Source organism: Lepidochelys olivacea (genome assembly GCF_965140295.1).
Source record: "Lepidochelys olivacea isolate rLepOli2 genome assembly, chromosome: 16".
Lineage (NCBI taxonomy): Eukaryota > Metazoa > Chordata > Testudines > Cheloniidae > Lepidochelys > Lepidochelys olivacea.
Window position 1 is genome coordinate 14915922 of NC_140426.1, and position 21757 is coordinate 14937678.

The window sequence follows — 21757 nt, forward strand, 5'->3', positions numbered from 1 at the left end:
TAGTTGATGAACTCGTACGGCGGCGATTTCCTGCCGCCATAGGCATGGCCGCCCGCAGGGTAGCTAGGACCGGGCTAAACGGGCTCTTCGCTGTGTACAAACCCCCCGGGGTAGCTTCGATTAGGGTGCGGGACATCGTGGAGACCCTGCTCCTGAAAGGTGAGGCCAGGTCCTTTATCCATACGCTGGAGTCCCTCCTCCCCACCCTCCTGGGGACTCCCCCCACACACACACACACTCCGTGGGGATGGGGGGCGATAGGGAGGGATTTCCGCCCAAGTGGAGGGGGGTGTGTGAGGGAGGAGACTTCCAACCTGCCCCTCAGAAGATTTAGGGCAGTGGTTCTCACCGGGGTGTGCCGAGGTCTTCGGGTGGGTACATCAACTCATCTAGATATTTGCCTAGTTTTACAACAAGCTACATTAAAAAGCACCAGCGAAGTCAGCACAAACTATGTTTCATACAGACAATGACCTGTTTCTATTGCTCAGTATACTGTACGCTGAAATGGAGGTGCCATATTTATATTCCAATTGATTCATTTTATAATTCTATGGTAAAAATGAAGAAGCAAGCAATTTTTCAGTAATAGTGTGGCTGTGACACTGGCATTTTTATGTCTGCTTTTGAAACTTGGGGGTATGCAAGACAAATCAGACTCCTGAAAGGGGTACAGTAGTCTGGAAAGGTTCAGACCCATGGATTTTGGGGATTCTGAGACAGCCAAGTGCCCCCACTGTTTTCCTTCATCTCCAAACTCCCTTCCCACCAACGTGCTGCAACCGCAATTAAGAGACATTGGCACTTGAAGAAGCATGTTGGGTCAACAAAGGAGCCAAACGGGAGAGCATAAAGTTCCTAACATTATCTGATGCAGCATCCCTAGCAGCATTACTAGTTGCAGGATGGATGTGCATTTGGAGAGGGGCTACCCCTGTCAATTGACAATGCCCTCCTCTCTACACCTTTAGGCAACTTGGCCTGGTGTTAATGGTTCAGGCCATGGTGAGCTTGTGCTAGTGCATATAATCCTGGCCTTTCTAAAAGCCTGAGAGAACCCTTCGGACCTACTTATGCTGGTTTGCTGCCAGGAATGGTTGTGATGACCAACGTTCAGAAGACCTAGTCCAAGCCTTGCATGAGTTCATTTGACAACTGAGTCCTCATCATAGAGAGGATAAAGCAAAGGGCACATCTCGTAGTTTGGTAAAATGATGAAGACCAGTCATTGTATGACACACATGCAGGCTAAGACAAGTGTTGTTAGAGAAAGGCATTGTAGAGGCCAATCTCCATCTCAGACCTAGCAGCTGTTAGGCTGGCAATCCCTTAAGACTTTTTGTTTAAAATGAGGTATCCCTCTTCCTTGCTGAAGATGATATACCTATGTCTACTCATCAACGTGGTATCTGCATTGCAGCCACCAAAAGAGATGGTCTCTTGTCCCACTCACCTCCCTTCAGGGACTGTGAAGATGCTGCTTACTAAAATGGAACTCATACTTGGCTTTGAGGGACTCTAACCGTGAGCCAAAGACACTTGACCTTGTCTGCACACACAAGTGGTGCCACTTTAATTATATGGTAATATTTGTTCCCCTACGGGAAGGGGAATAAGTTGTACTGGTATAATGCACCTTTATACTTGTATAATTGCATCCACACAAGATGTTGTAATGGTAACTATTTCTGTTTAAAAAAAAAAATCACATTCCTAACCAAAATAGTGATACTATTACTGAGTCTGTGTCTGTAGACCAGGCTTTGAAGAGAAACTATGTATGTTTATCACTCCCTTCGCTGTATTTTCTTTTCAGACTGTGCCCCATTGTTTTCCAGGAAGACCATCAGTGGGGGTCTTAACTGGACTTATTTGCAAGATAAGACACTTTAAAAATATCAACAGGGGCTTTCTTTACCATTTGCTGTAGAACTGAACTCTCTGGAACAGCCAGCTGTGCAGCAGCAAGTACGCTTCCTGCCCACTACTATAGAAGGAAATGCTGGGAAAGAGCTGACCCTCGCTGTTACCCAGTTGCCTGTCCTGGCTGCCCACCCACTAGGTAAGAGGCTGGAGAAGAATCTTGATTTCTGTGGAAAAGCTGGTGTATACCATTACTATCATTTATAGATTTGACTTGCCCAGTGAGAGAAAACAGTCAGAGTAAAAGAGGAATAAGAATTGTTAATTCCCTTAGATTTCAGCAGCTAATGATTATCTGTTAGCTGGTAATCACTGCATTCAAAGGGGATAATCACAGTGCAACCTGCTTGTAGTGAAGAAAAGAGTGAGAATCCATAGGAGAGATTGAGGACTTCCATTCTATTTTAGGCAGTGATTTATTAGAAGTGGTTTCACTATGTGCATGTTGTTTCATAAGATTTTTAACGCCTTGGAATCAGCAAGATTAAATTGCATTGGGACCACATATACTGCCTGTTACCATCATATTGTTCAGAAAAGCTTGGTATATTTCTTTCTTTATAGTGAAATTAAATTTTGTGCATGCCACAAACCATACACTATATTTCTTTCTCTTGTAGTTAGAGGACCAGAGCTCACTCACTTGAAAATCGGAGCAGGTCACCGTCTGGATACAAAGTCATCTGGAGTGTTTGGTATGTTTTGTTTTGAAAAAGATAAGAATATAGCTTCACCATGAAAATTACCTGTTACAGGATAGAGGGGGTATTAACAGACGATAGGCTCACAAAACACTGTGCTGGCTACTAGCAGCATCTGAGGATTTTGTAGGGCAGGGGCAAAGGTAGAAATGGTAAGTTGCAGTAGAAACACACAAATCAGATACGATTGTTCTGAGAGGGTCCTGAATCATAAGCCAGGGAGACAAGAATAACTAGTTATTCTGAGAGGCAGTATGGTCCAGTGGAAAGCACTGAATTGGGAGACTTGGCTCTGTCATGTGTGAACCTGACTGCTCAAGTGTCTCTGTTTCCCTATCTGTAAAATGGGGATAATGATACTGCCCTTCTTTTGTAAGGTGCTTTGGGATCTACAGATGAAAAGCACAAGATGACACCAGCACTTAGCTCTTTTTAGTTCTGGCTTTAGAGGCAGTCAGAGGTTTGGGTGTGTGGTGGCAACTCTCAGCAACAAAGAGAGAGGCAGAAACAGTTAGACTATAAATTCTGGGTACATAGATATTGCTTTTTCTGTGTCTGAACAGTGCCAGGGGAGACTGTGGTGCTATATAAAAATGTTTATGCCCAAATAGCTTTTTATGTGACTGATTAATGGCCTCCTGTTGTTTTTTGTATTTCAGTGCTTGGAGTGGGCCATGGGAACAAGCTGCTCACTGATATGTACAATGCCCATCTTACTAGGGTATGCACTGGCATTGAACCCTGTTTGGGGACTTCTGTGTGTAACACCCATTCTCACTAGAAATCAAGGTCCCATTAGAAATTACATCAAGAAAGAAGAGGCAAATGTGGCCTACTCTTATTAAATCATATGAGAAGTAATAACACACACAACTGTGAACCGGGACAAATCACTGAGATTAAGCAATATTAAGTATTCCTTTGGGAGAGGAGGGAAACCATATGAATGGCCTGGGAATTGGTAATGGGATGTGGAGCTTTTTACCTGTAGGTCATCTGTCTGAATCTTGCCTGGGCAGGACCAAGCAAAAGTCATTGCTATCTGGAGGCTTCTGTAAAACAAACTGGGTCTCAGTCTATTTCTAGTGGGGAGGGAGGTATCCACACTACACAAACCACATTTGTCCTGTTTGTTGGCAGTCCTGGCAGAGAAGCCAAAGGTAGAATGAGCTCTGGAAATGACCCCCCCTCCCCCCCCAGTGTGTGTGGGGTGCACTCTGCCTCATTCCCATTTGTGTGTTTATCCAGCTGTTGTACCATTTTATAGGCCTAGATTGAGAGATGTCTAGGGCAGATCTCTAGGACTGTTGTACTCATTTGTACAGTGCTTAGTACAATGGGGCTCTGATCCCTGATTGGAGCCTCTAGGCACCAGAGCTGTATAAGTATTAATGATAATCTTCATCGACATTGCAATGAAATCATCATTCTAGTGGTTTGAGCCTGCAGATTGTAAACAAATGGGAGTCATAAAAGTGTGTTCATATGAGACCATATGAGCTTTAAGAAAGCTGTAACCATTCCAAATCAGAAACTAGTTCAGGAGCCTATGAGGAGCCTGGGGAGGTTGAACTTCTCTCACAAAGCATAATGCCTGCTTCTATATTGAGGCAGCTGCCAGCAGGAGTGGTTGTCATGCTACATTTGAGTATCAAACAAATCACCAATGATCCCAAAGCCATTAGCAGGTCATATGAGATAAGAGGCACCACTCACTGTGCAGAGACTGCAGCTTTCCTTTAGAGAAACTTTCCTGTCCTGTGATGCCCCATAGTTGCTGCATAGCAGGATATTGCTTTGCTGCTGTTTGCAAACTGCTCCATAAATTGCACTTTTCCGTTTTGAAGGCTTATACTGTTCGTGGACTGTTTGGCAAAGCCACAGATGACTTCTCAGACACAGGCAAGCTAATAGAGAAGACCACATTTGGTAAGAGTAATGGTCGATGTGTAAACAAAGATTTCTAATTAGAAAGTAAAGTGTTACACCTGTCCAGATTGAGCAACATTTAGCGCACCTTTAAGAACTCTCTAATCTTGGTTTATGAGGATTCTCCCATGCAGTCTCACAACAGTAAACATGTTACCCTGCCTGTAATATGCTAAATACAGCCACAATATGTAGCTCACTGATATAAAGTCCTGATCATACCTATTCCTAAAGTTAGGTGTACCCCATCACCTTGTACCTTAGGGCACATATTATCCTCACCCACAAGGGAGTGATCCGAGACTTTCATAAAGGTTCTGAGGTTACACAAAGTCTTGAAATATCTGAGATTAATTGTGGTCTCCATCATGAAACCAATGCAAACTCTATTCCCTTTGCCCCAGGGATTGCTTCGCTTTAAGAACTGGCATGGTATATACGTAGACTGGGTCAGTTTCCTGTGCTGTTGTATTCTGTTACACTAAAGCCATCTTTCATGGGTTTCCCACCAGCCCATTTAGATATGACAACTTGGCGAGGAGATGGCAACATCTTGATTTCAGACTAAGACTCTTTGCAGGTGCTGGGTGTATCAAGGAAGATTTATGTCCCTCTTTTGCCTTCTCAACATTTACAGATCATGTCACGAGGGACAAGCTGGAGCGGATTCTTGCTGTCATTCAGGGAACCAATCATAAAGCTCTGCTGATGTATGTATCCAGTCAGAAATCCTGAATGACCTCCATGCTGCTATTTGCTAATCATTGGAACCCATGAGATTAGTCTGTTGTTTGCTGTAATGAATTATAAAGGTTTGAGCCTCAGAGAGGACAATTAGCTACTTTGTCTGTGGGAGTCGAGCTCTAATGAGGCTACCTTTGGCTTCTGAACTCCCATGTTACTTTAGGACCTACACATGACACCTTGGTAAAATGAAAGTTCTTCTGCTGAGTATGATAGTGTGCCTTTCCTCCCAGTTGTACCACCTTATTGACAGTACCTATGTTTGTAGCATTTATAGGACAATGAGTGCATCAGACACAGTTATAAGATTAAAAAGTGTGTGTCGGGGAGATTAACTTAGAAACTACAGAGACTGAACAAATCTTTAGTTTGAAGTGTGAATGTTGCATCTGTTTTATAACAAAACAGAGGGTCTTTGAACATGTGCTTCCAGTGCAACATGGTGGCCAATGGGGCTAATGTGATCCCTGGATGCATAAACAGGGGACTCTCAAGTAGGAGTAAAGAGGTTATTTTACTGCTGTATTTGGCAGTGGTGTGACAGCTACTGGAATACTGTGTCCAGTTCTGGTGTCCACATTTCAAGAAGGATGTCGAAAAATTGGAGTGGGTTCAGAGAAGAGCCATGAGAATGATTAAAGGATTAAAAAAGTTGCATTATAGTGGTAGACTCAAGGAGCTCAATCTATTTAGCTTAACAAAGAGAAGGATAAGGGGTAATTTGATTACAGTGTATAAGTACCTATGTGGGAAACATTTAATAAGGGGCTCTTCAGTCTAGCAGAGAAAAGTATAACGCTGGCTGAAAATTGAAGCTAGATAAATTGAGACTAAATAAGGTGTACCTTTTTAATAGTGTAATTAACTATTGGAACAATTTACCAAGTGTCATGGTGGGTTCTCCATCACTGACTATTGTTAAATCAAGATTAGATGTTTTTCTAAAAGATATGCTTTAGGAATTATTTTGGGGAAGTTTTATGACCTATTTTATGCAGGAAGTCAGACTAGATTTGTCATGACAGTCCCTTCTGCTTCAGAATCTATGAATTCATTGGGATCGAAGTGCAAATTCACTGCTCTGTTCCTTTCTCCAGGTACTCTAACATTGACCTGAAAACTCAAGAGGCCTACGAGCTGGCTATTGAAGGTTTAATTCGCCCGATGGAAAAAACCCCTCCATTAATCACAGCAATTCGATGCCTCCAATTTGCACCTCCAGAATTCCAACTAGGTAGGGTCTAACTAGAGCTGGAGTTTGGGAGTATGTTGGAAGTATGTATGAAGATAGTAGCAAAAGTCACGATCATCTAGCTGTTATGTGCTCTGTGTGAAATGAGTTTGTGAGCTCAATCCAGTTCCTAGTGGACAGGTGACAGCCTCAGCAAACACCCAGAGATTAAATTTGCCATAGAGATGGGTGGACCCTCTAGATTAAGATTGAGCAGCACGGGGAAATTTGTGCAATTATCTGCCTGGTAGGAACATAACTACTATACTGGATCAGACTAATCGTCCACCTAGTCCAGTATTCTGTTTCTGATAGTGCTTCAAAGGACAGTTAAATTCCCTAGCAGGTAGCTATGGACTAATTTGCCCGTAGGGCACAATTCTTCTTGTGCAGTGTCTTCCAAATTTTTGAAAGCCGAGCCCTCCTTCAGGAAAACAAACCAATCTCACCCCCTTTATTCTGGTCATGTGTTTTTCAAGGCCTACTCTTACTCCCACTTTAGGGGATACAGAAGATGTATACATTGACTAGTCATTTGATGCAGCCTCCCCCCCTTAAGGAAGCAATGAGTTAGTGGTCAGTTTATGCCCTGAAGCTTGAGAGTTTATAATCCCCATTAAACTATTTTTTATCCTAGATAATGTAACTGAACATAAATTCCTTTTTCAAATCCTACTGAACTTCTGGTCTCAGTGATATCTCGTGGACAAGAATTCTACAGGTGATCTGTGAATAAAGGATTCCAGTCTCCATGGCTGTTAATCTGTCACCTCTGTGATTCAAATTCAGAATTGAAAGACAACTTCTGCATTCTAATCCTGGCACTAATATGGACTTCTGTGGTATGGTGGAAGTCATATACCCTTGCTGCTTCATTTCCCCACAGCTAGTGTGAGGATGATAATTTTCTTACCTGTCTCACAGGAATATTGCAAGGATTATTTCCATACACCTTGATTCTGCAATTGACTTTGTGCAGGCAGATCCTTGTGCCCATATAGAGCCCCACTGAAGTTAATAGAGCTCAACACAAGCCCAGGGGTCCATGCACATAGCCATTTACAGGATTGGGGCTTTAGTTTGAAGACAAAGCATCTATTAAACATTGTTAAAAGTATTTAATCTGTACAGATATTAAGAATTTGGGACCCTAAACAGTCTGTTTATAAAAGCTTTGTAGTTCACCTTTAATAGCCTTTCTGGTCCTCATGAATTATTCTGACAAACTCAGATACAGCTAAACTGACCTTTGCCTACCCAAATATCTAACTCTTATTATATGACCTTGTATTTGAAACCTGTTTTTATAAAACTGACTTTTTTGAAGGCTTGGGACATCATGTAAGACCTCTGTATAATCATGATTATACAGTCATGTACTTAAAAAAAACAGAGCATCTTTCCTGGTGAACTAACTCTTCTTTTTGTACTTTAATCCCAGTAACTGGTGTTTGAATTTACAGATACAGTGTCTTGTTGCATATATTAGCTGGTCCTTCTAATGCAGTCTTTCTGCCTCCTCCAGAAATCCAGTGTTTGCATGAGACCCAGCAGTACCTCCGAAAAATAGTTCACGAGATTGGCTTGGAGCTGAAATCAACTGCTGTGTGCACCCAGGTCCGGCGGACACGAGATGGCTTTTTCACTCTAGACAACGCTCTCCTGCGAACGCATTGGAACCTGCAGAATATCCGGAATTCAATTCAAGACTCTAAGATCAAAGTGAAACTGGAGCTTCAGAGAAACTTGGGCCACCAAGCTAGGAGTGGTAAAAGACACACCGATATGGATCAGGTTGCAGCGAGTGAACTGCACAGTACAGAAGGAACGTCTGCAAGCGATCCGACTCATAAAATGAGATAACCACATGCTGACTGAAAAGTGGAGAGTAATAGGAAGGGAAAATGGTGGTTGTAGTCCACAACTAGCCGTTCCTTGGGGTGGTCCTTGATTTAGCAAGGGTTGCTTATGTTTTCATTCAGGCAAGGCATTTCTCCATTGATAGGCAGAATAATTTTTGTAAGTATTGCACAACACTGCAGCAAAACTGTTGACATCTGAGATGAACGTACATTTTCTTGCAAAGCCAAAACTGCTACTGACTTCAGTGGGAATGTCAAGTTTGGTGAAGGATGTAAGAGTGGGCCCTTAAATTAGTTTAGAAGTGGGAATACAACCAGTGTGTTGCAGGCTTTACTACTTTTATTCTCTTTATGCACCTTGTGACAGAGTATGACCTAAGTGGTTCTTTTCCCAATTAACTAATTTTTTTTATTATGACACTTTCTATAAATCAGCCCCATTTTCAAATACATGAAAGGGGTAAAGATTAATTGTTCAAACCAAGAAAGGGTTCTGCTTAGGGGAAACTGCAATGTAAGCAACTAAGACTAAAGTGGTGAGGTAATACTATTTCTCATGCAGGGTAACTAATATCTGGAGCAGGTTAGTCAGAAAGCCAGTTAAAACAAGAGGAGGGAGAGGTAGGTTTATGATAGAGGACTGGAGTAGGATGTAAAAACAAGAAGTTGGAATGGGGTGAATTTAAAATCCTAGGTAATATATTTTATGGGGAAAGATGCTGTTATTTGATACTCAAACTTAAGTCAACAGGGCCAAAAGCCCCTGCATTTTGTTTGTATGCATCTGTAGTCATCCGTGATGTATTTTTTCCTGCAGCAAAATTATACATTACCTTCAAAGAGAAACAGTAAGGAAGTACAGCTTTAGAATTCACTGAGATTCCATTAGTGCTCATTTAAAGCTACAAATCATTATTTTACATAAATGATGACAGTTACATTAGCAATCAGCTAATACATTTCTAAAATGTATAGGGCTCAAAGTGTGATGCCAAGATGTACTAAAGGATTGCAATCTAAGATTTTGATGGAGTGCCACTCATTAATATCTAGGTTATGCTTTGCAGTGAGAACTCTCCTCTCATGTGAGGGCTCAAAATTAGGGGTAACACCCCTCATTTTAGAATCTAAAAATATTTTAAATATAAAAGTGATGGTGCATTGGTTATTACCATAGTGAAGATTACCTTCTCCCCCACGCTTCATTAGAAATATCTTACAGACAAATGTGTATTTTATTGACTGAGCTTGCTAGGCCTTCCAAACAAAAGTGCCTGCCCATTGAGTGTAGGTGCAGTGATACCTTTAGAATACTACATCTGACTAATTGCAAAATTTCCAGGAATGTTCTAGGCATCAATTGGCAGAACTCTATTGTTTTTTGGGAAAAATTAGAAAACCAGAAGGAAAAATGAGACAGACTGAGCATCTGCCATCCATCATGACACCTTGAATGACTTACCTCCCAGACAGAAGAGATATAATGGAGTGGGAAAAGGGGTCATAATGGGGAAGGGAGGGCATGAGAGGGGGTGCAGAGAATCCTGGCAATAGTAGGGGATAGGATGGCAGCACACACAATACATGTGGGGGAGATGGAAGGAGCCTCTAATATGTGTAATGAGCTCAGCCTTTAGAGGCAACAAAGTATGCAACCACCACCACCGAATTTCTGCTACCAAAAGAGATTCTACCTCTTCCAGGCTTGTACAAAGAGGCACATATAGTCACTGTTTCTCCTTTGAAAATGTACCTGGACAGCTCTTAAAAGGTGAGAAGTAACTCTGTGACATCTGCAATTGTAATCGTGGCAGGGAAGGAAGTATTTAAGGACTTGTTTACACAGGGCACTCAGGTCTGCTCTACACTAGAAAATTAAGTACTGTAGGTTTAACTACAGCAGTCAACATGTGAAAAATCCACAACCCTGAGTGGCATTGTTAAACTGACCTAAGTCCCCACATGGCATGAAACTGATAGAAGAATTCTGTTGACCTAGCTACCACTTCTCAGAGAGATGGATTACCTACCCTGGGAAAATCCTTCCTGTCAGTGTAGGCAGTGTCTACAATGAAGCACTACAGTTGTGCTGCTGTAGCATTTTAAGTGTAGACAAGCCCTCAGAACATTAATCCAAATTAACTAAAAGTGTGGATTTATTCTGAATGAGATTTTCCACACAGTTTAATGCAGTTTAACTAATCCACTTTAGATTCACACCTTTTAGTTAATTTGAATTAATTTCCCTGAGTTTCCCTGTATGTACAATAGTGACTGTCTCATCTCTTGTCCTTGAGGGTTTACAAAAAAAACCAACAATATAGCTTTAATTTAATTCATGGATTTTTTTCTGCTGCCTCCAAGTTCCTCTGCACAACGATGTAAAGTGAAGGTAAAGCAGTAATGGAGCACTGTTGCCACCTTATGGCTAAAGATTATACTCCCCCCACAGTGCAGTGCGTTAACTCTTTAAAGACAGACCTTGCATCTTATGTGCTCTAGTTTTCTTTTGGTATAGAACACTCATAGAAGCAGCTATATTCAACTACACAAGCCTCTGTACCAACTCTTATGCATTAGTGACACACCCCCCACAGACAGTTGTCTACCCAGAGAAATTTATAGAAAGTTTCACTAATGTGGAGTTAAGGTTGGGGGTGCACAAGAGTGCCCTATGTAATGAATACAAGTTTCAATCCCTAAAATGCTACTGAGGAAAGCCATGAACTGCATGGGAACCATTACCTTAATTCTACAGCCATAACCCTCCTCCCTTTAGGATGTCAGCACCTTCTCTATTAGTTGAGGAGTGAGGTATATTTTGTCTTCTGTGACCTATGTTGAATACAGGAAAATTGTTTGAGGAAGCCCTTCACTGTATTACTGATTTCTTTGAGACTGCATCTGGAAACAAAGAGGGAGAGGTAACCCTGTGTCCAGTCCGATATGCAACCATCAGCAATGGTGCCTCACTGACCCTATTGAGGGTCCTTGGGAAGTGTCTGAATAGGAGTTCTGATCTGGAGTTATAGTGGCACACTGAAAATAGTAGCCTAAGGAGAGTACAGTTATGTTCTGTTTTTCTTAGACTCTCTATAGGCCAGGGGTGGCCAAACTGTGGCTTGCGAGCCGCATGCAGCTCTTTTACAATTAAAGTGAGGCTTGCAGGGTACCCCCATTCTCCACCTACCAGACTGGGGGGGGGGGGGAGTTCAGGGCTTCTGCCCTGCAGCAGGGTGGTAGGGCTGGTGGCTTCTGCCCTGCAGGGAGGCAGGTCTCAGGGCTCCAGTCCTGCATGAGGTGCTCTCTGGGGCTCAGAGCTTCAGCAGGTGTGGGGCTGAAGCCCTGAGCCCCAGCAAGTGCGCCCCCAGGGCTGAAGCCCTGAGGCCTGGCAGGCATGCCGAGCTCTCGAACTTCCGAAGATTATCATCTGCGGCTTGCAGGGTCAGTAAGTCTGGCCACCCCCGCTATAGCCTATCACAGTGAGTTGCTAGGGAACATCAGAGTTAATCATTTATTCAGAGTGGACAATTCAGCAGCACAAGTTAATGCTTTTCCATTTATTTACTACTATACACATGCAATGTCAACCAGCTTCCAGAACTCAATTCAGTGAGGCACTAGGATATTGAGCGCCCACAACTTTTTCAGCACGAAGCATACAAACACCTTGCTCTTAGCAGTTTTCCTTTCCAACTTATGAGGTTTTAAATACACAAACAAAAAACACAGCTCTGCATATTTGCCCATCTCCACTGCTGCCTCCTCCATCCATTTACTGATCCCTAACAATTGCTTCCCCATGTAAGACTTCTTTAAAGGTGCCCATAGAACATCAACATGTCAAAGAATCCCCATCACATAGTGCAACAGTGAAGGGGTTAACTATTAATTTTGAATTATAACCTTTTAGTTTTTAAAATAATGAACAGTGAGAGGAGCCTAATGCTCCTGGCACTTCAACTGAACCGCCTCTCATTGCCAAAGAGTAGAATGCCACTTTTCCTGAAACAGGGAACATGGGATGGGTTCAATAGCTTTTCCATTCTAGAAGTTAGATATTCTTAGAAATGAAGCAGCCAAGTAACACTTCCTTGAAAGTCTCTGCATTTTTACTGTCCTTGTGTGTAAGTTCTCAAGGTGTACGGTACCAACACGCAGTGCCCCAGTAATGGTGATCTCTGCAGGAGATTGTAGTCTTCAGTTTCAATGCTAGTCAGTAAGTTCCAGATCAAATTTGGGGTACAGCTCCTTTGTGGTGACCCCTCTAATCGTGGCTAGAAAGGAAACAATACCTCAGCTTCCATTACAGATAGAGAAGCAGATTAGTTAGCAAGAGTTTTTGCTGTATGGTTTCTATGTCTTGAGTTTAGGCAGTAGAATAAAAGACTTGACTCTCCCCGAGCCTAGTTGTCCTAAAGCTTTCCGTTAGCTAAGGGATGAGTCCAAATGTCTTATCTTACACACTCTCCCCACTCCACTCCTAACTGCAGGATTTTTTTCCAAGTCTTGTGCAGTGCAGAATACACAACTCTCAGGGTTATCTATCAATTACAGAAGAATCATCTTTGATAATCCATAGAAAAAAACCTAGCAGTCATTAAGTGACAAGTTCACATCCCACTCAGAGGATCAGGAAGAGACTGAATAGACCCCTGGTTCTGCCATTCTGTTGAGAAGATCCCAATGGGCTCATGACAGATGTATCTGTGCTTGAATATGGGATTTTAACTATAGAATCTTAAAATTCAAGAATTAAGATAAGCCCTAGGACTGTAGCTTTCCCTCTTCTGTAATGAAACACATGGAAACATTTACTGAGAAAAGTTGCATATTAGTCCTGCTCTTCTTACCCAGCTTGCCCAGCAGCATCTGTCCAGTGTCTTTAATATCATTGTACTCATGGAGCAGAGAGATGTGTTTCTCCAATTCCTCCAGGCTGTAACCTCTGTAATAGCAAACCCAGAAAGGTCACAATGACACAGAGCAAGTACTCCTACTTCACCACAATTGTTTAGCAGAGACAAGATACTTGTGAGCGATAGCAGAACCTGCCAAAACCACACCACTTGCCCTGCTGCCTACAGGACTCTGAAGGCAAGAGCTCAGTCTTTAAAAACCATCAGCAGGGAGTACAGTCTCCATTCCAAGGGCTGTTCCAGATCAATCCTTCTCCCCACAACAAAATAAAGCTAAAAGTAGTTCTCAGAGTTAGGTATGAATAATAATAAATCTTAATAAATAAATAAAAAATAATAAATCTTGTGGCAAATATGAAGAATAGGTCTGATCGGTTGGCAAAAGGAAGAGTTAAGGAATTAGGCTGCTTATCGAAGATAGCAGGAAACAGCACATCTTTGGATCAACTTCATTGTTCCTTTTATTTTTACCTGCCTAATCTATCCTATGCACTATACGTGTTATCTGTAGAAGATAGCACTCAGGTTTCACAGTTTATAACCCACAAAAGGCACAGCTTCCAATCGTTAAACTGTAGTCCTTCCTCAAGAATCTTGCTGGTAGGCAAAACCCAGGATAACTTCCACCAATGCTGCATCATAGGGAGCCATGCCAGGGGCTTCAATATCTTTTAGATAGCACCCTTCATTTCAAGTTGTTTTACAGACCACTTGCCCACCATGGAAATACAGCTGTTTCTGGGGTGCAAGATGTGAAATGATGTTAAGACAGCTCACATCAAGCATAGGACAAGAAATGAATACTTCCCCTTGAAGTTTCACTTGGAATTTAGGAAGGCAGACTGTAGTTTAATCCAAAATGAAACTGACCAGGACAGAGTGATCAGGATCTCAGTTTCACATCCCATCTGAATGACAATTCTAGAAACACCATGCCCTTGAGCAGCACCACAATGTGGAACAGCACCACCTATTGAATCACAATTATCACTCCCTGCAACCTCCAGGTTTTCCTTAAATCCAAGTACTGATTCAATCTAGCCTTGCTTTGCAAAAAACAAACAAGGTACTTGGTTCAATTTTGTATCTGAAGTGCCCTGTAATTCAAACAATGCTGAAATTAACACTATTCCTACCGAAACAGATTTTGGTCACAGTGCAATATCAGCACCACCAACAGGAGGTGGCAGTTTCCAACTCTGATACTCGGGCTTTGTTTTGTTTTAAAAAAAAAAACCACCCCAAGCCTCATGCTGAACATCAAACTATCCAAGAACATACTCAGCCAACAACTGTGCAATTTCCTGATCCAGAGCAAGATCCTTCTGTTTCAGTTCTTCAACTTCACGCTGTAGGGCTTCCTTATTGACTCCATCTGATTGGCAGGACCTTGGAGACTGGATCTGTAGAGCAGACAGTGCTTTTAACATTCCACTAACTCAGCACTGTGTGAAATGCCACTGTCCCAGAGGGGACTGATCAGAAGAGATATTAAGTATTTGTTAGTTTATTCCTGACTTAGGTGAAAAGGGAAAATAAGACTTCACAGTGAAAACCCGAGTAAACAAACTTATCACGCTATTTATTGCCAATCAGTGCCATGTAGTTTGAGAGTTCTTCAAAGCAGAAGAAGGATGTATCTTACTCTGTAAACCTTTTAAAAAATTTTTTCAGGAAGCCAGTATCTAGCCCAGATAGTAGTGGGCAACTACAGCCCGCGGGCCACATCTGGCCTGCAGAATCGTCCTGCCTGGCCCCTGAGCTCCCGGCAGGGGAGGCTAGCCCCCGGCCCCTCCCCTGCTGTTCCTGCTCCCCTGCAGGTACACCACTGTGTGGGCAGCACGGCTTGCGCTCGCCCACCTCCCAGGTTTTCCAATAAGCCTGTCCTGCCGCTCCGAGCAGCATGGTAAGGGGGTGGGGAGGGGGAAGAGAGGGGGTTGAATAAGGGGCAGGAGGTCCTGGGGGGCAGTCAGGGGACAGGAAGTGGTTGGATGGGGCAGAGGTTCGGGGGGAGGGAGGGGGGATGGGGGGAGGGTCCCAGAGGGGCAGTTAGGGGCAGGGGGTCCCGGGAGAGGGTGGTCACGGGACAAGGCGCAGAGGGGGTTGAATGGGTCGGGAGTTCTGAGGGGGGCAGTCAGGGGATAGGAAGTGGGAGGGGGTGGAGGCCTGGCTGTTTGGGGAGGCACAGCCTTCCCTACCTGGCTCTCCATTCCATTTTGCAACCCCGATGTGGCCCTCGGGCCAAAATGTTTGCCCACCCCTGAGCTAGCCCCAGAAGTGTATGTATATGTCAGAGCACTAAAGTAACTAGCAATATTTTTCCACAGGGAAAGTATTTATTGCTGAACCACCACAAATATTAGGATCAACTGCTATTTCAGCCAAAAGAGAAAAGATTAAATAAGCCATGAAGACTAAACTATCCTTATCACTTGAAGCCAACTCTCCAGGATAGATGTGAACCCATTTACCTTGGGATACATCCTCAGAAATCCTAGACCAAATGTGACACTGCAGTGCTGTGTGGACTTGGCTACATGGGTATGGGTCACATGCAGCTCTACAGCGTGGATACCTGTAGCTGGACCTGGCATGCACAGGTTCGCAAGCATGGGAGCCCGGGTATGAGTATGCTCTACAGCAGTGGTTCTTAACCTTTCCAGATTACTGTACCTCTTTCAGGAGTCGGATTTATCTTGCGTATCCCCAAGTTTCACCTCACTTAAAAATTACTTGCTTACAAAATCGGATATAAAAACACAAAAGTGTCACAACACACTATTACTGTTGTCTGTACGAAATTTTAGTTTGTACTGACTTCGCTAGTGCTTTTTATGTAGCCTGTTGTAAAGCTAGGCAAATATTGAGATGAGATGATGTAACCCCTGGAAGATCTCTGTGTACCCGCAGGGGTACACGTACTCCTAGTTGAGAACCACTGCTCTGCAGTATAGACATGCCCCTAAACATAACAGTTAGCAGGGATCTTGTTCTGCTGCTAACTTTGCTGTGCCTGCTCTGTGAATACACAACTGCAATACTGATGGCTGAACATGACAGAGTGACACTCACACTAAATTCATATGGCAGTAACAAATGATGTGAAGTTTAGTTTTTCTCTGTGTACCAGGAGGGATAGAAGCATTGAAGATGAAGGATATCACTGCCCTGTATCTACACATTAACTGGCAGAACATCTAAATTCTACTCTGTTCATCACCATGTTATCTACCATGAAAGAAAGCTGATCCATGTAACCAACTGCCTTAGCTGCTGTTCATCTCTAGAAGAGAGAGGCAGCCACAGAGCAGGCAAGGGTACCCAACTGCAACATTGCCGTGGATGAGAAGGGTAGCAATCCACCACATCCCCTTGCTGTAGTCCAGGGCAGCACTGACTCTGGAGGTAAAACCATTCTCTTCCAAAGGGGGTGGAGAAATATATAAAAACACTTACTGGAGATTTGAAACCTGCATTGCAATTTCTCAGGAGTCCAGTTGGTGTCCTGGATTAAAACAAAAAGAAATTACCATTTTAAAAGGCATGAGCATAGCCTGACAGAATGAGACAGCCCTAGCCTGCATACACCTTTGAGGAATGGCAACCCCAGAATATCCACAGCAGGGTAACAGCAAAGACCCAATATCTCTGACGTCTTCAAGCTGTGATGTGCCCTGGGCTTGGCAATTGGGGGCATCCCATCCTCATCAAGAGGCTCCCTGAGGCTTAAGAAAGTCAGTCCCACAAAGTCCCTTGGGAAGCGAGGAGCATAGCATGTCATCCCTAGGCAGCTGCAAGTCAGGACAGGAAGCTTTCCACCCCAGATGGCTGGGGAAAGGGTGGCTCCCCTTGCTCTGTAGGCTGGTGAGAGCATCTTTACGGGCTGGAGAAGGAAAGTCCCATCCCTGAAAAGGGCTCCATATGAGATGGTCAGGAGGGAAGTCACAGTCCCTTAAGAGCTGGAGGGAGGGAGGGTCCAATGCCACCTGAAGAGCAGCATCCTAGGAGCTAAGGAGGGAGATACATCCCTTGAAGACAGGCCTAGGGAGTTATATTGAACTTGCTCCTACCTCCTCAGGAAAGGCCTAGGTGACGGCCCGCTCCTCCCTCGCAGCCCTGGGCTCTGTTCCCACTCCCCGCCAAGTGGGGGTCCCTGCTCGTGGTGATCCAGCGCTGCCTGCGGGCCAGAGGGCCTGGAATCAACACCGGCCTCGTTACCACCTTGCATGCTGGGAGTTGTAGTCTCAATGCAGGGAGTTTCCGTCCCTCCCACACTGCCTGTCGGGATTTGTAGTCTCTGAGGACTTCACCAGCGCTCTACCTGCTGGGATTTGTAGTCTATGAAGGTTTAAACACTACATTGCACGCTGGGATGTGTAGTTTCTGAAGGTCTTAGCTCTGCCCTTGAAGACAGGCTATCAAAAATATTTTCTTCTATTATTTGTAAAAAATTTGTCACTGCACCACAACTTTATTTATTATTTTTTATCTTTGATAAATATATTTGATTGCTAAATAGTTGTTAGAGCTGAAGACTGGGATGAGCGGGGAAGGTGGGTTCTATTCCCAGGTCTGTCACTAACATGCTGTATGACCTAGGACAAGTCACTTTCCCTGACTGAGACTTATTTTCTTAGACCTAATATTAGTTATGTGACTTCAGCAACTTGAGTAATACTTGTTTATTATTTGTTAAGTGCAGAAATTGTGGTCAGTGGCACACAAAATGAAGAATAAGAGTTAAGGTTTCAACATTACAACCTACAAGAACAATCTGCTACAACACTCAAAATCCTACCTGCTGCTATTACAATTCACTTTTGAAGTCTAAACATGAGGAAGAATATACTCAGGGTTATGTAGGAGGGACTTGTTATACTGCTCTGTACACACTCCTCCCTTCACAGTCCATTTAAAGAGTACTTCTTCATCCTTTGACATACTACTGGGAAAGACAGCCCGGCAGCAACAATTTCCATTAATTCTCCAAAGTCATATGATCTATAAGGAGTAAACACTGTCAGGGTCCATGAAATTGCTGTCTTCCTTTTTGTGTTGATAGTGCTGGCATAGCCATGAAAATAGACAATGGGGAATCACATAGTAGTAGAACAGCTGCATGTTTATCAGGCATTTTTCACTACACTTGAAGCCTTTGTGTCAAGCTTTTATCCTTACTTTTAGGGTCTTTGAATATTTGATGTTACTAATACTTAACACTTACGTAGCATTCACTATCATCTTCAAAATGCTTTATAAACAAACTAATCAGTCTCCACAACAGACAAGTGAAACAGGATAAATATGACTGAACGGGCATACCACTCCATTGACACAGGTAATGCTCACCCAATTAAAGTCCAACCTTACCGGGTGCCTCCTCAAACTAAAACTGCTATAGAACGGGAGATCCAGGATATGTTACAGATGGGTGTAATCCGCCCCTCTGGCAGTGCATGGGCATCTCCAGTGGTTCTAGTTCCCAAACCAGATGGGGAGATACGTTTTTGCATGGACTACTGTAAGCTAAATGCTGTAACTCACCCAGACAACTATCCAATGCCATGCACAGATGAGCTATTAGAGAAACTGGGACAGGCCCAGTTCATCTCTACCTTGGACTTAACCAAGGGGTACTGTCAGGTACCGCTAGATGAATCTGCCAAGGAAAGGTCAGCCTTCATCACCCATGTTGGGCTGTATGAATTTAATGTACTCCCTTTCGGGCTGCGGAATGTATCCGCCACCTTCCAAAGACTTGTAGATGGTCTCCTAGCGGGATTAGGAGAATATGCAGTCGCCTACCTTGACAATGTGGCCATATTTTCGGATTCCTGGGCAGAACACCTGGAACATCTACAAAAAGTCTTCGAGCGCATAAGGGAGGCAGGACTAACTGTTAAGGCTAAGAAGTGTCAAATAGGCCTAAACAGAGTGACTTACCTTGGACACCAGGTGGGTCAAGGAACTATCAACCCTCTACAGGCCAAAGTGGATGCTATCCAAAAGTGGCCTGTCCCAAAGTCAAAGAAACAGGTTCAATCCTTCTTAGGTTTGGCCGGTTATTTCAGGCGATTTGTATCGCAATACAGCCAAATCGCTGCCCCACTGACAGACCTAACCAAAAAGAAACAGCCAAATGCCGTTCGGTGGACCGAAGCGTGTCAGAAGGCCTTTAACCAGCTTAAAGCGACACTCATGTCTGACCCTGTACTAAGGGCCCCAGACTTTGACAAACCTTTCCTAGTAACCACAGATGTGTCCGAGCATGGTGTGCGAGCAGTTTTAATGCAGGAAGGATCAGATCAAGAATTCCACCCTGTAGTGTTTCTCAACAAGAAGCTGAAGCTGTCTGAGAGGGAAAGCAACTGGTCAGTCAGTGAAAAAGAATGTTATGCCATTGTCTACGCTCTGGAAAAGCTACACTCATATGTTTGGGGAAGGCATTTCCATCTTCAAACCGACCATGCTGCGCTACGGTGGCTTCATACCGCCACGGGAAATAACAAAAATCTTATTCGGTGGAGTTTAGCTCTCCAAGATTTTGATTTCGACATCCAACACATCTCAGGAGCTTCTAACAACGTGGTTGATGCACTCTCCCGTGAAAGTTTCCCAGAATCAACTGGTTAAAATCATCCTTGAGATGTGGAAAATATTGTTAGTCTTTATATACTTGGTAGTATATTTATAGGTGCATGTGTCTTATTAACTCTGTTTTCTCCTAGAGCTCCAGGAAGAAATCACAGCCAGCATTTCACCCTATCTGTGATTTGGGGGGCATGTCATAAATATAAAGGGAAGGGTAAACACCTTTAAAATCCCTCCTGGCCAGAGGAAAAACCCTGTCATCTGTAAAGGGTTAAGAAGCTAGGATAACCTTGCTGGCACTTGACCAAAATGATCAATGAGGAGACAAGAGACTTTCAAAAGCTGGGGGAGGGAGAAACAAAGCCTCTCTCTCTCTGTCTGTGTGATGCTTTTGCCAGGAACAGAATAGGAATGGAGTCTTAGAACTTAGTAAGTAATCTAGCTAGATATGCGTTAGATTCTGTTTTCTTTAAATGGCTGAGAAAATAAGCTGTGCTGAATGGAATGTAGATTCCTGTTTTTGTGTCTTTTTGTAACTTAAGGTTTTGCCTAGAGGGATTCTCTATGTTTTGAATCTGATTACCCTGTAAGGTATTTACCATCCTGATTTTACAGAGGTGATTCTTTTTACTTTTTCTTCTATTAAAATTCTTCTTTTAAGAATCGGATTGTTTTTTCATTGTTCTTAAAATCTAATGGTTTGGGTCTGTGTTCGCCTATGCAAATTGGTGAGGATTTTTATCAAACCTTCCCCAGAAAAGGGGGTGTAGGGTTTGGGAGGATTTTGTGGGGAAAGACGTTTCCAAATGGGCTCTTTCCCAGTTATATATCTGTTAGACATTTGGTGGTGGCAGTGATAAAGTACAAGGACAAAAGGTAAAATAGTTTGTACCTTGGGGAAGTTTAACCTAAGCTGGTAAAAGTAAGCTTAGGAGGTTTTCATGCAGGTTCCCACATCTGTACCCTAGAGTTCAGAGTGGGGAAGGAACCTTGACAGAGGCCAATGCACCATTTGCCAGGTTTCTCAACTAATTTGGAAAAAAAAAATCTATAAATTGATCTGTGCTGTCATTCCTATTCCATGATTAATTTTCTCAAGGCTTAGAAAATCTCCTCAGTGTCCGTGTTCTTAGTTCTTAAGAAAATTAATTTTCTAATAACTCATTTTAACAATATATTCCTATATAGTGACTTTTCCAGAAGGATATCAGAGTACTGATATATGAACTACACACTGAACATTTTACCCACCATTGAAATGCAGCCATTTATGGGTTGAAATGCAACAGCTGTTTAATAGCACATAACAACACTCCCCAACAGTTAAGAATACAAAGAATATATTTTTCCATTTAAAATGGCAGGTGCAGTTTTGGGTGGGGGAAGAATATAATCAGAATTAACCAAATAATTTTAAGAATATCTCCTGGACACCTATGTTAATACCCCAACTCTTACAAAAAGTGCCATAGGAATTCTAAGGTTCACAAGTAGCCAGAACCTTGATTTTACATTTAAGCCAAAAGACAGTATCTCTTTAAGAACAACATCCCTTAAGTCTTTTGGGGAACTGTCTCAGTACTGGCTCAGAGGGAAAAGAGTGCCATCATTACCACTTCTTATACCAGCAGTTTTCAACCAGGAGTCCGGGGCCCCCTAGGGGTCTGCCAAGCAGGGCCAGCATTAGATTCACTGAGGCTCAGGGTGGAAAGCTGAAATCCCACTGCATGGGCTGAAGCCAAAGCCTGAGCAATGTAGCTTCTTGGGGGCCGCTCTGGCATGGGGCCCCAGGCAATTGCCCTGCTTGCTATCCCCTAATACCAGCCCTGGCTTTTATATGCAGAAAACCAGTTATTG

General features: G+C 43.2%; 2 protein-coding genes across 4 annotated transcripts; one reads left to right on the forward strand and one right to left on the reverse strand.

Moving 5' to 3' along the window:
* Positions 1–26: 26 nt before the first annotated feature.
* Positions 27–9412, forward strand: TRUB2 (TruB pseudouridine synthase family member 2). The gene is made up of 8 exons (XM_084649736.1): positions 27–159; positions 1931–2062; positions 2544–2618; positions 3284–3345; positions 4472–4553; positions 5191–5263; positions 6395–6531; positions 8054–9412. The coding sequence occupies exons 1-8, from the start codon at positions 45–47 to the stop codon at positions 8389–8391; spliced, it is 1014 nt and encodes a 337-aa protein (XP_084505862.1). The 5' UTR covers positions 27–44; the 3' UTR covers positions 8392–9412.
* On the reverse strand, positions 8075–17545 carry SWI5 (SWI5 homologous recombination repair protein). 3 transcript variants are annotated; one of them, XM_084649737.1, is made up of 6 exons: positions 17380–17545; positions 16766–16814; positions 14591–14712; positions 13244–13338; positions 11136–11225; positions 8085–8208 (listed from the first exon to the last, which is right to left on the reverse strand). In XM_084649737.1, exons 1-5 carry the CDS (start codon positions 17535–17537, stop codon positions 11143–11145), a joined length of 507 nt encoding a protein of 168 aa, XP_084505863.1. In that variant the 5' UTR covers positions 17538–17545; the 3' UTR covers positions 8085–8208; positions 11136–11142. The 3 variants fall into 3 exon arrangements, with proteins under 3 accessions (XP_084505865.1, XP_084505863.1, XP_084505864.1); XM_084649739.1 differs by lacking the exon at positions 11136–11225 and having other exon boundaries at positions 8075–8208; XM_084649738.1 differs by lacking the exons at positions 8085–8208; positions 11136–11225 and adding an exon at positions 11891–12667.
* Positions 17546–21757: the final 4212 nt, after the last annotated feature.